The sequence below is a fragment of the Buceros rhinoceros genome, unplaced genomic scaffold (genome assembly GCF_000710305.1).
Source record: "Buceros rhinoceros silvestris isolate BGI_N320 unplaced genomic scaffold, ASM71030v1 scaffold16613, whole genome shotgun sequence".
NCBI lineage: Eukaryota > Metazoa > Chordata > Aves > Bucerotiformes > Bucerotidae > Buceros > Buceros rhinoceros.
In genome coordinates, this window is record NW_010401963.1 from 53,424 (window position 1) to 68,293 (window position 14,870).

General features: G+C 45.4%; 1 protein-coding gene across 1 annotated transcript in view; it reads right to left on the minus strand.

Annotated features, from left to right (window-relative positions):
* The window catches only part of DNAJC13 (DnaJ (Hsp40) homolog, subfamily C, member 13), a 39,057-nt gene extending 29,773 nt beyond the window's left edge, over positions 1-9,284 (minus strand). Inside the window, exons 1-12 of the mRNA XM_010132481.1 lie at positions 9,217-9,284; positions 5,690-5,765; positions 5,194-5,343; positions 4,826-4,867; positions 3,527-3,727; positions 2,704-2,910; positions 2,522-2,617; positions 2,285-2,376; positions 1,380-1,546; positions 1,201-1,280; positions 952-1,121; positions 127-226 (exon numbers count right to left, since the gene is read on the minus strand). Of these exons, the coding sequence (XP_010130783.1) occupies positions 127-226; positions 952-1,121; positions 1,201-1,280; positions 1,380-1,546; positions 2,285-2,376; positions 2,522-2,617; positions 2,704-2,910; positions 3,527-3,727; positions 4,826-4,867; positions 5,194-5,343; positions 5,690-5,765; positions 9,217-9,284 (1,449 nt within the window). The remainder of the gene's footprint in view (positions 1-126; positions 227-951; positions 1,122-1,200; positions 1,281-1,379; positions 1,547-2,284; positions 2,377-2,521; positions 2,618-2,703; positions 2,911-3,526; positions 3,728-4,825; positions 4,868-5,193; positions 5,344-5,689; positions 5,766-9,216) is intronic.
* Between the last annotated feature and the right edge of the window lie 5,586 nt (positions 9,285-14,870).

Here is a 14,870-nt window from a genome sequence, read left to right on the forward strand (position 1 = left end):
GCAGGAAATCTCAGCGCAAGTTGTCTGAGCACACTGCAAGGTGAAGGGCAGGCCTTGTTTCTACATCTTTCAGTAGCCTGAAGTTCACACACTCCGAAGGGAAAGAATCCGCAGTTTAATACTTACACACATAAGAGCACAAAGCATGTCAATAGAGGCATGGGTTACTCCATCATTGTTCCTTTTGAGGGCCTTCACAACCTTCACTCCTAACCGTTCTCGAAATCTTTTCAAAAGAAAGCAAAACCACCAGGATTAGAGAGGAAACCTTAGTTTTAGGATAAAAGTCCAATCAAGGACTAAAAGCAGCCTGTGCCAACTGCATTAAGCCCCTGCCTTGACCTTTACATAAACTGAGATTCCTTGGTAGGAAAACAGTAACGTTGACTTTACTGTTAGTAATAAGCTGAGAGCGCATTCACTGAAACAAAGGCCTATTTCTGTAGTTACAGGATAGTCATAGTACAGGACAGCGTTCACAGGGAAACAGAACTTCATAAAGGTCTCGGACTAAGGGCACGTGCTGCTCTTCACATCCTTCAGCTGCCCCCTAGTGCAGAGGCAGAAACATTCTGAAGAATTTTTCACTTTCCAAAGAACATTAGGCCGTCTTTCTGCTTCCTTATGTTATCCAATTAAGACAAACTCCAAGCAGTTTGTACTTACGGTATTGTTCTTCCACCAGGAAAAACACTAAACCACGTTTGACTCAAGGCAGAGATTATGTAGCAAAAAAAGAATGAGCTTTACATACGAACAATCACTTGGGATTCTCACTTTACGTTAAAGCCTGACGACACTCTCGCACTGCTGGAAGCAATTGTGTACAGAGTCTTCCAGACTTTTTCAGAAGCGAAGCTTAACTCCAATTTTCAGTTTCAGAGAGAGGACACTGTCAAAAGCCCTTTTCACCTGCTACACTTCCCAAGCTTGAGGAGCCCTCCCACTTACTTCGGGAGCTGGGTAAAGGCCAGGAAGCCTGCTTTGGAAGCCACTAGTCGTCTTACTGCTTGGAACTGGCTTTCAAGCTCCGCATTAGATGCTGCAATATCTCCCTCTTGTGAGAGCAGTGCTGTTATGGCATTATTAATGAGCTTCTCCTTGTTTTCTGAGAACAGGCCCTGGTTAAGAAATAACAGTTATTAATATCTGTATGCATTAACAACATCTTAGGAGGATGGGCAGAGGATTTGTTCTTACGTCCTGTGTAACTGCGTGTAGTACCCCACTGTAGGAGATGTTAGCATTGAACCTGAACACAGCATCTGCAAAGTTACCATCTGGAAGGAGACATAACCAGGGTTAAATGCACAGCACCTGACTAACCTGCTGGATACTTCAAAGAGCACTATAAAACCATGTAACAGGCATTAGCTTACTTGGGGGAGCAGCCAAAAACCTCAGATGAAGGCTCTCTACTTCTTCATCTACAGGCATACTGAGTAACCCCCAGCGCTGGCCTTTGTGCGTGGAGGTCATTTTCACACAGACATCTCTGTTACCAGAGGCTCTCACTCCATCCAACAGACTAGCCAGGAGAGAATCTCTGGGTTGGGACAAAAAAACATACCAGTACCATTTAGATCAGAAAGCAATGCCAAAGAACCAAGTTAAGACAAATAGGCAAAAAAATAAAGCACAGAACAAAAGGCAGCGGTTCTTGGAATGTCTTACTAACACTGGTGCTACCAGCTTCGGCTCTGGAAGAAGACACCAGCTTGCAAGTGCTCCTCTATTCACCGTAAGGCCTGAGCTGTCCTACAGCCAGTGCAGCCAGCTGCAGCCTTTCACTAAAGGGATCAGCTCCAGATTATCCACTAATGGGTTACATATGGTGTGAGCCAATGCAGCCCCGAGCGGATCAGACAACTGCGAGTGTTCTGTTGGTTGTTTTAAATAGAACCCACTAAGACCATCTCAAGCAGACAGCTCAAGGGACTTACAGCCCTCACACTTCCATATCACTTAAACTTTCCTTGTCTCAGGAATACCGCTTTACCAAGTACAGCCTACACAGAGCAACACTGCTGAGGAGAAACAGGCTGCGTGTACCTGTCCAACACCCTTACGTGTGCCTCAGAAAACTTCTGGACAGATTGCTTACAGTTGGGATGAAGGTCAAGGGGAGAGATTTAGATCCTGTAGTGAATGTTGATTTGTAAACAGCAGATGGCAAGGCTTTGAGTTAACACTTCCACGGGCCAGAGTTTACAGAAGTTGAGAAACTAACGCACTGCTGTGGCACCTTCCATTTGAATTTGTAACCCACAGGAGCTCCACTTGCCTTTCCGTTGAAGAGTATTTCCGAATCTGTCCTTTGATGAACTCAATGGTAAAGAGCTGGGGGTTTTCACAGTCACATACTATTGCAAATACCTAAAAACAAGAAAGAAGGATCACCTTCACGAAGCAGGGTCACCTATCTACTCTACAAGATAAGGCCACTCACATGTACTGCAAATGCCTACTGTTACCACCTTTTGGAGCTTCTTGTTGATGATGGAGAAAGGTTGCCTCTTACCTCACCTAAAGGTTTCAAAGTTGCAATGTTATAGGTAGCTGGATCCCGCTCGACTAAGCAAGCTTCGGTAAGAGCTAGTACTCGTTTCACAGGCTCCTTAAAAAAAAAACCAAAAGGCACATTAGGAAAGAGAATTCTTAGCGCTGCAGAGGAACCAAGTTAGTTCAGTTTGATCCCCTTACCGTGTGTCTAGGAGTTATTTTTTGAACAACAAACTCTGCTAAAGACGTTACAGATTCATCATTGCTGTATTTTCCAAAGCGGAGATTCAAGTATTGCTCAAACTCTAGGGATTCCTTCCTTATCCGCAGAGAGATGCCTATGAAGTTGCCAGCATGCTCTATTGCACTCTTGACGATTTCCTCCCTGTGCTCAGATGCAAACAGGTGCTGCAAGTTTGACAAGAAAAAAAACACAGGTGAGATATATGGCCTAACAGCTCCATAAATAATCCTCCACTATAAAGCTAAGAGCAGAGAACCTTCCCAGCAGCTGGGCTTGCCTTTGCTAAGTGCACGGTATGAAAAGAAGAGGTATTTATTACACAAGAGATCCACTATTCAGTTTACCTTTACCTTTCAAAAAAAAAATCTATAGCAGCTATTCCTAAAGGATACCTGCCACACATTAGCATGCCATTAAAGTCACAACCTGCCTGTCCGTGCTTGGCAACGGACCCCATCAGCCTGGCAGCAGCAAGTCCACGTCACATTCAGATTCACTATCCAAATATAAAAAACTAGATATTTTAGGCTCTGCAGCTTTTAAACATGCAACAAGTGAAAAAGAAAAAAAAAAACCACCCCACAGACTGCTCTCAAATGTTTTAACTAATTTCCCATGGAAAAGAGGTTTTCAAATCTGTCCACAAGCCTTGAGGCTCTGCAGCTGGGTCCCAAAGAGGCACATACCTGTATGCTCAGAATTACACCGAAGCTTCATTATTAAATATGCAGCTATAAACATCCTAAGCACCACAGCAAGATGTTTTGTTTTAGTACTCACCAATCTACTAAATCCTCCATAGAGGATGCAGAAGCCTCCCTGATAGCCAGCAATATCGACAAAGCCTTCGATGTTTCTGTAGTCGTAGGAGCACAGGACTTTATTTGTTGCAGGATCGATTTGGTCAATACCTCCAGGAGTCACTTCCAGAATCACAGACTTTCTGGTATCACTCCAGTGATGTTTATAGCAGTTATACCTCTGCAGAGAGAGCTACTTTTAGACATCCACACACACACTCCTTTCCTACACAGCAATGGTTCTTTTCCAATTCAGCGAGCAGCATGGGTGTGAAGTTCAGAAAAGCATGTTGCTTCCCCTCATGCTGTTATCTATGTTAAGAAACACCGAGTCAAAGGAAAGGAGCTGTCAGCTGACAAGGATGTCACAGCTTACACAGAGCATGAAGACAGAACAGCCACCCCCAAACCGCCACTCCAAAAGGAGCAGTTTCTGCTGCCGCAGAAGGTGTTCTACTCACAGCCTACGTGCACTGGGGTTGGACACGGAAATGGCTACAGCACCAGATGCTGTACTCAGCTAAATCAGGCTCAACTAACCGCTACAGTGCAACTTCTGGAGCTCCTGCAGACATATTCCATTACAATACAGACTTACTGAAAGCAGCAAGGCCAGAGGGCTGCTCTAAGCTGCAGTGAGACACAGGGGACCCCCACGTTCCCGCAGTGTTACTACCTTCATCACTGAGAATTTATTCTATGCCAGGCTTTCAGTTATTTTAAGTGCTCTCTTCTGTGAGCGGAAGACAGAAGCCCAAACACGAAGTCCCGCTCTGTATACCGCCTCGCTTCTTACTGCCCATTAAAGGGCAATCTTGTCTGTGACGTGACCTAGAGAAACCCTCCTGGGAAACAACATTCCCATCTCAAGTGTTCAGGATGTTAAGCAGAAAACTATTTAGAGTTAGAAAGTGTAACACTGGAAGTAGTAAACATTGAGTAATTAATCAAAAGTTATGTTTTTCTTCTTCCTTCTCTCTGAAGAAGGACCCCACACGGCAAAGCCCGTTATTTCAGCAGTAACATTTCAAGTCCAAGTGTACTGCCATGAGGCTCAGGCCAAGTGACAAGAACTCACATATTCTACTGCTGAAAAGATTCCCAGTGTTTTTGAACAAACTCTTCATTTTCTCAAAGCAAGACTTCAGATGAGAAATCTACAGAAGCTATTTCAGGTAATGCATAGAGCACAGGCACAACACGCAGGAACAAAGCGGAGGTTTAAGTCTTTAGATCATTTCATTAAACTGCACATGATCCAGACAAGCCAGACACTTACCCGTCCTGTGATTTTTCCTTCCGAGAAGTCTGTCCTGAATCTCTGTTTTCAAAAGAGTTAACCATGAATGCAAATGTTACAGCCAACCTATCCAGAAAGTCTATGCTTAAGCTGTTTTAAGGGGCTCGAACTAAGCCTCCTTGAAGGCTCACCATTCCGCTGTGGAACTTTACTCACGATCTAAGAAACATGCACCAGATCCTGCAGCTGACACTAGATCAAGCTTGTTAACATAACAGCTCAAAAGACAACTTGCTCTCCTACTTTTTATGTAAGGGTTGAAAGCATAGCAAGCTACCACGAATGGTAATGATAACCCCAGTACTTACTGCTTGCTTGAAGAAAAAAAAAAATTGATCAAATCTTACCAGTGCCTCCGTAAGGAGTTCTGTTCTGTGCTCTGTGGAAAACTTTAGTGTTTCGGACTTTTTTCCACTCCCTTTGCGAAAAGTGAGACTAAATTCTGCTCCTTGTCCTTTTCCAACAGGAGAAATACTACAGATATCTCCATAAGGCCACTAGACAATTGAAAGTAATTAGGTTATACTGCTAGTAATTTCAACATTACCTCTCCTCCACTCCAACCCCCTTAGTAGCGATCGCAAGGGAGCTGCTGTAACGAGACAATAGCTGGCACACTACGTGACAGCGGGAGCTTCAGCTTCCTACGTGATGCTCTGCAGAGTAAGTAAATGTCACGACTCCCTTCAGGGACGACTCCTGACAGTGATCAAACTTACCCCGGTCCCTTCAGAACAGCACACCCAAAAGCAAACTACTGCTTATGGGCCAGTAAAGACAACTCGCCTAAAGACAAACTGCCTGGTGAACGCAAGTCAGAAACCAACTTCAGAAAATAGTTACCTGATTTGTAACTTCTAGCGTGTTGGGATTGTACGTGGTGATGGCATGGGTTCCAACTGAGAAGACGCGCTTATACCTAGAATACAGACGGGTGTTAGTTCCTCCAGCAGACACAGAGAAACGCTGCCGAACCACACAGATCCTGTTGAGAGCTACATACAGGTCATCATCACGAAACGGATATGGAATTTTCTTTGTCAGTTTGAAGTTTACCCTTAGAGCACCTTACGCTCCTCTGTTCCACATATTCATAAAGGGAACATACAAGTTAAATACTACTAAATATATTTCCTTATGCATCTCTTTTCCTAAGTTACTGGCTAAGTCAGGACCAAAGACTTTTGGAACTTGCACTGGAAGGTACAACCAGACCAGAATAAAAAGACTACGGGGATAAGAAGAAAGATCTTCCTGTAACGCTCTAAAGCACGTGTCTGCAGCTGTCTCGGACAACAGTTGTAACATGAAATAATCCAATTTACAGACACACCTGGTCACAATACTGTAACTAGTCAAAGCACTGCTGCAGCCAAGCCTAGTTTTCTTCACCTTGAGGAAAACTGAAGCTATTTAACTCAGACTTGGATCACTGAAGCTACAGCTCACCAGGCAGCTCGTCATCGTACATCAACACCACAGATGCGTTAACTGCCACAGTGCTTCAAGAGCAGCTGCAGTAAGGTAGTTGCTTGTGTTTCAGACACATCAGGAACAAGCAGCAATGAGCCAAAGCTCAGAAACGGATGGGCCAAGTGCAAAACGGAAGCCTTACCATGGTTTCATTTCCTTCACAACACACCCCGAAACAACTCTCTATATACAGTATTCTGAATCAGAATGTTTTGTAACACAACCACCCAGAGTTTTAAACAGTAGATTGTACAAGTAGCAGCAAGGGGTTAGTAACAAACTTCTTGTCTCAGGTACCTCTATCTGGAAACAGTCAAGCCAAACCTGAAGCAGAGCCTGTTCTAGTATGAATGGTCTGACCAAAGAAACAGGAGCTGCACATGGATGCCTTCCTGGAACACGAACCAAGCCCACTCTGGCTGTCCATATGAGAATGGATTCCGTGCAGCAGCTGAAGTTCCGGCTCTGGGAAAGTGGTGGCTTTGCAAGGGAAAGGGCAGGACAGGATCGACCAGATGGCTGGCCGACGAACCTGGATCTGTGCCATACCAGCCACTGCATCAAGCAGCAGGTCGTTTCTTCCCTCTGTCTCCTCTCTCACTGACCAGGTCTGCAAACGCCATCCTTTCTGTACAAGGCCAAACTCCGCACGGGCTTAAGGTATGTTCAGAGCTGCCCCCTCATGTTATCTGACTTTGCCTCCCTTCTCTCATACTAACAAGGTCAGGACTATCTGTCTGACACAGTCACTGTCACAAACCTCATTCCCTACTGTTTTCTGTACCAGTAGAACATACTTTAACTGCCGTGCACGCAGCCCTTATTCAGCAAAGTGACAGATCATACGGACAGCCAAAGTGATTCAGGCTCATGTAGCACTACGCATAAAGTTAAATCATCATCATCATGGCTTGGCTTCGCGAACAAAGATCCAGGAAGGGCCTTTCCCACGCTCACTGCAAGCGATGAGTGCACCCTTCGGGGCTGTGCGGTGGGTTTTTTAGGTGAGGCACCAGCGTGTGCGGAACTGGCTCCACCCTTTACACCTGAGGTTCATCTGCCAGGGCCCAGTGAGCTTGGACGGTGACAACGAAGTCCTCGGGTCGTAGGTTTGGTTCGAGCATCCTTCTCTTAGATGATGGATGAGCCTTACAGGGCTACACGAGCTCTATCTGCCCGGGTTTGGGGTCAGAGTTGTCCTTCTCCTAGGATGGTGCCCGAAGGCTAGTGAGCCCATCCTGCCCATGGACACACTTTGTCTGACCCTTCAGTTGAGACCTGTCTGGCCTGGGAGACCCCACCGGAGGCACATGCCACCACCAGCACAGCTCTCAACCTCACAAGGGCACGCAAGCTCCTTCCCCACGGCAAGGGGGTGCCCGTGAAAGAGTCGCTGCTCTACCTCCGGACATCACAGACCCGGGCACGGGGCGGCCGGGGCCTGCCAAGGACGGGAGTTCTGGAGGGTATAAAGTTAAATATAAGCTGACTAAAAGCCCTATAAGCTCCTGCTGCAACACAAGAGGCAAGTTCTCACTAAATGCTCGTTTCATCTTCATTATGTGAAAGTGTCACTGAGTTCCCAAATCAAGTTTGCTTTAGACTTAGTTTGAAGTTCTATAAGACTTCATATTTTATCAGATTGTTACCATCAGAGTTCAAGATCACACTAAGTTCAACAGGTTGCACCACACAGGAACAGGCTTTTTAATGGAAGGCACTGGGTAAGAGAAGTGATCCAAGCTCTGTGTGTTAATTCTCACCAAGTGACTCAAATTGTACACACACTGAATTCACAGATATACCACAGGAACTCCAGTGGAAGAGACTAGTTAGTTTCTGTCGGAGGACGGAAAGGTGAAGAGGAACAAACTGCTCTAATATTTTACTCCAGTATTGTACCTCATTATTACCAAAGGAAACAGTTTATTCACCCATGCCCACACAAACTGAAATGCCTGGATCGTAACTTGGGTAAGACTCAATTTACACAAGTACTGGCTAGAACTCTAACATGGTAAACCAAAATATTAAACTATTTATTTCAAGTCAATCAAGAATCTGTCTTGGAAAGATTTTGCCCTTGGACAGCTGCTCAATCCACTCTGGACTCTCAACCCAGGGCTTGAACTTTTGCTGTCAAAAAGTCAGGGAGCTCTTTGATTAGACACTGAAGCAATCTCACAGTTCTTCAAAGCACAACTGTGGCTGCCACTCCCTGCAATCCCATCCTCCTTCCCTTCCCATCCCAGCATTCCCAATCTTTGATAGGAAGAATTAATGAATTTTTATCAGCCGATTGCCAAAAAAAAAAAAAAAAGCCAGTTTCAACTTAGTGGTCAAACAACAGATTGAGCCATCACCTCTCAGCACAACCATTAGAATAAAGCAGGACTCGTGCTCCTGAGGTGCAGACCCCCATTTAGATCCAAGACCCCCACTACAGATGAAGGGTATTACCAGCAACAGAAGTCTCCAAACAATCTCAGTTAGCAGTTTAGGAGATAATCTATCACCCAACTTAAGTGCACGTGTGGACTAGGGACCCTCATCTATTAAAGTAGATAAGACACCACTCCTCCAAGAACCTGTGCTGAGAAGGAGCATTTCCACTTCAAAATTAGTGCTCTATGTAGTAAGTCCAAGAGACTCGGAGGCTGAGTAAGTCAGGTGTGTGTTTCAGAGCCTCACTGAAGCGGGGGAACGCGTGCAGAAGGCAGCAGTGAGGACGTAATGTTTAAGACCCATTCCAGTGGAGATATATTCAGGGACAGGGCAGTGGGAGACTTCAGTTCATTTTTTTCCTCTATCCATACAGGAACTATGCCATGAAATCCAATAATGGAGAGGAGAAATGTCACACAGAACATAAACCCCCCAAACTTTGAACTACTTACTTTCCCCTCCATGAATGTTTTGTTGTGTAGAAACAAGCAAGATCTCTGTTTTCTCTAATTATATTCATTCTGTGCCAAGACCTGAAAACGAGAGAGACATCCTGTTAGTACTCATGATTTTCATTTCAAACCTAAGTTCAGTAGTCATCAATACGCTTCCAGACAAGAAGGCTTTGTTTTTAAACACCCAAGTCACTGCTTAGTCAATTCCACACCAAAAAACCAACAATATTAGGAATGCTTACGTTTATCAAACAGTACAGAGACCAAGCTGTACAGGGGGTTGAACACAAATTATTAGTTTCCTCGTGGATTTTGTTACACCAGCTACCTTTTAACAGTGCCGGGGCACAGCAATTCTTGCCCTGCTATCACACATCACACCATTGCTGCCACACCTCTGCCCACTCAGATTCACCATTCACCTACCGCCTTTTGAAAAAAAAAAAACAAAGCAGCAAGGGGACATCCGGGCAGCTAGAACAGCTTACCTTCCAGTCGGAAATGGAATTTGAAATTGAGGAATTTACTCATTAGCCAAGTACTGTGATCAAAGAGCTGACTAAGTCCCTTTTCTGTGCTGTAAAAGTTTAAGCAACCCCACCGTGAACCTCCTGATGCGCTTCTTTCACACACGAACATCTACTCCCTACACACGTGCAGGAATTCAGCGAAACCTGCCCGCAGCTGCTGGACTGGATCTCTGCTTTAGGGGCAGCCGACTTCTAAGGAATGAGCCTGAACACAAACCACCATCTCCCATGAATGGAACCGAGGTTCTTGGGAAATTCACCTCCCGTTTACATCCCTTCGCTGTCAGTACATATACAAGGCACTTAAGTGGACCTACCCTGATTAAGTTGCAAGAGTGAAGTTGTCACTCTCAGTTTACTGCTACAGCATTAGTTTTATTTTTTAATTTGTCAAAACAGGCTTCCCCACTCTTGATTACACACTGGTGCTACTCTCGGGTTCACACCATTAATGTGGTGACATCCCCAAAACATCACACACCGAAGTAGCTCATCCGCAGGAGTTCATATCCAAGGCTTGGCTGAAGGAACACCGGAGTACCCCAGTCCCAGTCAGTACCCCACCAAAGTCAGACTACCACCCCAGTTACCTTCCCACACTCAGCTAACTCGACTCGGCACAGGAACATTTCTCATTTCGAGATGGATAACCCGTGACATTAGCTCGTTGCTAATTTCTGCCCTCTGCAACCTCAGGCTATTTTCTTTCTGAGCAGACTGTAACAGTTATGTAGTCACGAAGACCGGATAGCCTGACTGACATGAACTTGAGAATTCCTTCCCTCAGGTGAAGAGCCAGCACAGTCATCACCACCCGCACCTGTGTGGTGCGGCCTCTGGAGAAAGGCAAAAGCAGAATTTATGTATTCCAGTGACTCAGCCTTTGAGTCAAGTCTTCAGAGTCAATATCCCATTGACTTGCGGCAAGCTAAATTCTCTAAATCCAGCTTCTGGAAGCAAAGTTTCAGGGGGGGGGTAAGATGTTCAACATCATTAATCCTGAAGTTGTCCATTTTGCTGACTTTAGGTTTGGTAGTTTTGTGGTTTCAAGTTTGTTCTCCAGTTATTCTGAGAACAAAGTGCCAGATACTCAATCTTCACACCTCCCTTTTTAAGCTGTTTTCTTGACATTGACTAATGTATTTGTAAAAATAGAACAAAAGGCTTAGAATGAGACTAGCTCCACTAAGAATGGGATAAAATCTGTTAAGCAGTAATTCCAGTTTCACCAACACCAGACTCCTCTGACCAGCTCTGTTAAGTCCCACAGACCTGACCACCACCTGCTCTAGAGTACTCGAGGCAGGATGTTCTCCCACACAGCTGAGGGACACAGCACACAGCTGACCTTACTACAGGACTGAGAACTGCCCGCTTATAAACAGCCAGCAGCTTCCGTGAACTGTAACACCAGCACCTAACTAGATTCTCAATACTGACACAGGAGGCACTGGAGAAGCAGTGCAAGTGCCAAAGTAACTAGACTGCTTTTTTTTTTATTTATTTATTGAAACTATTGGAACCATTAAGCTTTGATGTTTTACTCGTAACTCTCTCCCACTGAGAAGACCAGCAGAGGCAATATATGCCAAAAACCAGTAACAATTAATTCTTGTACGCATTTTCCCGCCGTTTAACAGAGAACAAGGCTAACAATAGCCTAGTGTTCTGAGCGGCTGTGCTGAAGTCCAGCAATCAGTTCCAAGCTGTCGGTGGTTCCACAGTAAGAGCAGGATGAAAAACACTGCTCATGACAAAGACATTTCAGACGAATCAAGCAAGTTACCTTCCCTCACTCATTCCCAAAGAGCCAGCATGGCATCGCTCTTACTGTACCTTCTACGAGGGATACGCTGCAATTTCAGCACCTGACATAGCAGAACCCCCGACTTCACAGAGCACGTTGGGCTCTGTTACTAACCAAGCGTAGCCACACTGCCAGGTAGGCGAGAGCGGCCTGCCTGGTCCTACCGTACTGACTTCCCCAAATAAGAGAACATTCTTCTTATTGTCACCTTTACCTCTTCTTCCTGCATTCAAGATACCTTTAAAAGTTGACTGACTTGACACAAAGTGAAGTTAAATTCTGTATTTCACTCATGGAAGCACCCAGGACAATAAGGCCCCAACTCCAATCATCATGTTAGTGTCCTGGGGTACCTGATAACAGAAAAACCACAACCTCAAAGGTTATTTTGAACACACTGCGGCACAGCCATCCACTGTCGCATACCTGGGGCTCTCAAAGGTTTAATACTAGAGAAACACCTAGTCCAGCTGTTCTATTTCCAGCGGAGCAGAGGCAATGAGCCTTCAAAAGCAGCAGTTTATAACATGTCCCATCTGGCTGAGAGAGAGAGAGCATGCTGCATGCAAAGCACAGCCAAAGGGCCTGAGGTTCCTGCAGGCAAAGCACTGTCCATGACTTGCAACTTCTTCGGGAGCCTCACTAAAGCGCTCCCCCAACACCTGCACAGTTTCATTAGCTTTTTCACAAGACCGTAGCTCAGCAATACTTTCCTTTTCGGTTCTTGTAGCACTGCAAGCAGCAGCAAAACAGCTGTCGGGGGAAGAACTGAAAACACGTTTTTGTGTGCTGCAGGTACCAGTGCTTAAAACTAAAGGTCCTGCACAGCTGCCAGGCCTCCCCCCGCTTCAGAGTTTAAGGTATGTTACGCAGACTGCGTTCAACTGACACATGCTTCCCGCTTTTCCAGGACTTCACAGTCTTCAGACAAAATTACCATCTGGGAAAACAGAATCTATTTCAGGAAACAGAGACAAGCCAGGCTCAAACTAACACGTGTAGAGTTAGAAACAAAGCTGTGACCTTGCAGGCACCAAAGCACCCGGCAGAGCAGTAATTATACACATAGAGTCAGGAGGTGGGACAGGGGTCCAAAGTTTAGTGCAGAGTTTAGACTGACTTTTCCTGATCACACACATTATTCCTCTACTATTGCAGAACCTCCCTATCTTTAAGTGCAGATTTAACCTAGGCTAAGGCAGCGCTTCAGAGCCCCACACAGGATTATTATTCTCCTCCACTGTGGGGAGGAGGAAGAGAAATGCTGGTAAGAAACAGATTTCTCGGGGGAAGAGGAACGCTGGTAAGAAACCAAGATTTCTATTTAAAAATTTACTCCAGGAAGGCTAAAAGACAAGGTAAAGTTCCTGGAAATTCCACCCTCCAGCTGACTGCTCCCGCTCCCCACCCTGCCAAAGATAACGAGAATCTTTCACACTTGTTTTTAATTTTCCATCTACATTAGCATTCTGCTGTACCAACAAACCGCCCTGATTCACCAGCTAGACAGAAGAGCATCGGAACAAAAAGGTTTACTCGCTAATGAGGGGAAGAAGAAAAAGTGCTTCTTTCAGTCATAGTTTAGCCATTTTGTTGTATTTCTTGAGAATATTGTTCTGTTTTAAGGTTTTTTTTTAGTTTAGGGTTTTTCTGGCATGAGAACAGGTTTTTGGAAGCAAACTGAGATGTTAAACGGTTGAAGGTGAACAGTTTAAGACACAGCTGAATGCCAGCTGAGGAAAGATTTTACTAAGTCAGTAAGCTTCACTCACCAAGCTTCACCTGAGACAGATCTGGCCCTTAAGACCAACCCTCAGCGTACTGCTTAAACTCTGGAAACACACAGTGATTCAGTCCCTCAGGACAAGTACGTGTTTGGAAACGATGAAACGCACTGTGTGACACCCAGGGCAGCGAACGCCACCCGTGAAATACATCTTCTCAGAAGTTTATTCCAGCAAGGCTAAAATACAAGTGAAGTTCCTGGAACATCTGTACTACACAGGGACAGATACTCACTCTGAGCCTCCAAACACTTCGAGATTTGTTGGAGGTGGAAAAAGCTGTCAGTAATTATGGAAATGAGTCATTAATTTCTGCTTAAGTGTTCTGGCACTTGGTTGCCTACAGCAGGCAGGAATTGGACCGAGATGTGGATCTATAACCTGACACAGGCTAGAGCCAGGCGTAACGTTCACACCTGTAACGCTGGTCCTGTTACTCTGACTAAGCCATGGAAGATGAACAGCATCTTCCCACCTCCCTTCAAAGAGGAAACTCGAGCCACTAGGAGCCCCTTCGACAGCCTTCCACCTTTTCTGCTGCCTCCCTACAGGCAGCAGCCTATGTAGACAATCTTCCAATTGCCAAGAAGAAAAGGCTTCTCCTTCAGAGAGCTCAAGTTCTACAACAAGCAGCATTTTCTGAAATACAGCATTATTTAATCACTGCTAAGCAGCAGGAAACAAAGCAGCCATCTACTCAATCCATCTTCTCAGAGTCACTGCCACGATTTTATTTGTGAAAGAGCACAAGAGAAAAAGGGAAAATACATTTCAAATCACATTAACTTCAAAAGCAGCCACGGAGCAGAGAATAAGCGCATTAATAGGAAGGCTCCAAATAAACGTATACGCCTGTTTTGCCCCAAGCAGCATGCTCAACTGTCCCTCGGCTTGCCAGCACGAGGCTGAAAACAGAAGAAAGCCCTCTGAAACAAACTAAAGCACTAAGACAACGTTTTGAGAGTCCGGAGCCTGGCCCTCAGTGGAGACACAGCTACCGGGGTGCAAGCTCCACACCACCTGACGAGAAAATCCATCCCAAAGGCTGCTGGCTGCAGACAGAGGAGCACGTCATACGCCTCCTTGTTTTGACTGTCGGAAATCAAACAGCAAGTGAAAATCATCCATGGGAGAAATCCAGAAACTCTTGGAAAAATAAGTGCGTTAAGGGTAGATTTTCTGAAAGATACATTTAGTTCTGCTCATGCTCTTCAGCCACACAATTACCACTCAAAAAAGGAACAAAACCTCATCTCTGCGAGAGCAAGTCTCCTCCTCATCACTCCCACTCTTCATAAATTATTTCCCAGAGCATCTCGTGGTGGGTATGTTTGGATCTGAGGCCAGGAGGAGAAAAATAATGTATCTTTCTTAATGGACATGCTAGTACTCCTCTAGGAAAACACAAATCCTGCCCCGCGGCTACAAAAGCTGCATCAGGCGCAGGGAAGCCCCAGGCAGGCTGAGGCTGGGGACAAGCCCAGGGATACAGGGAGAGAAGGGCCGGCGGGCGGCTCGCCGTGAGCCCAG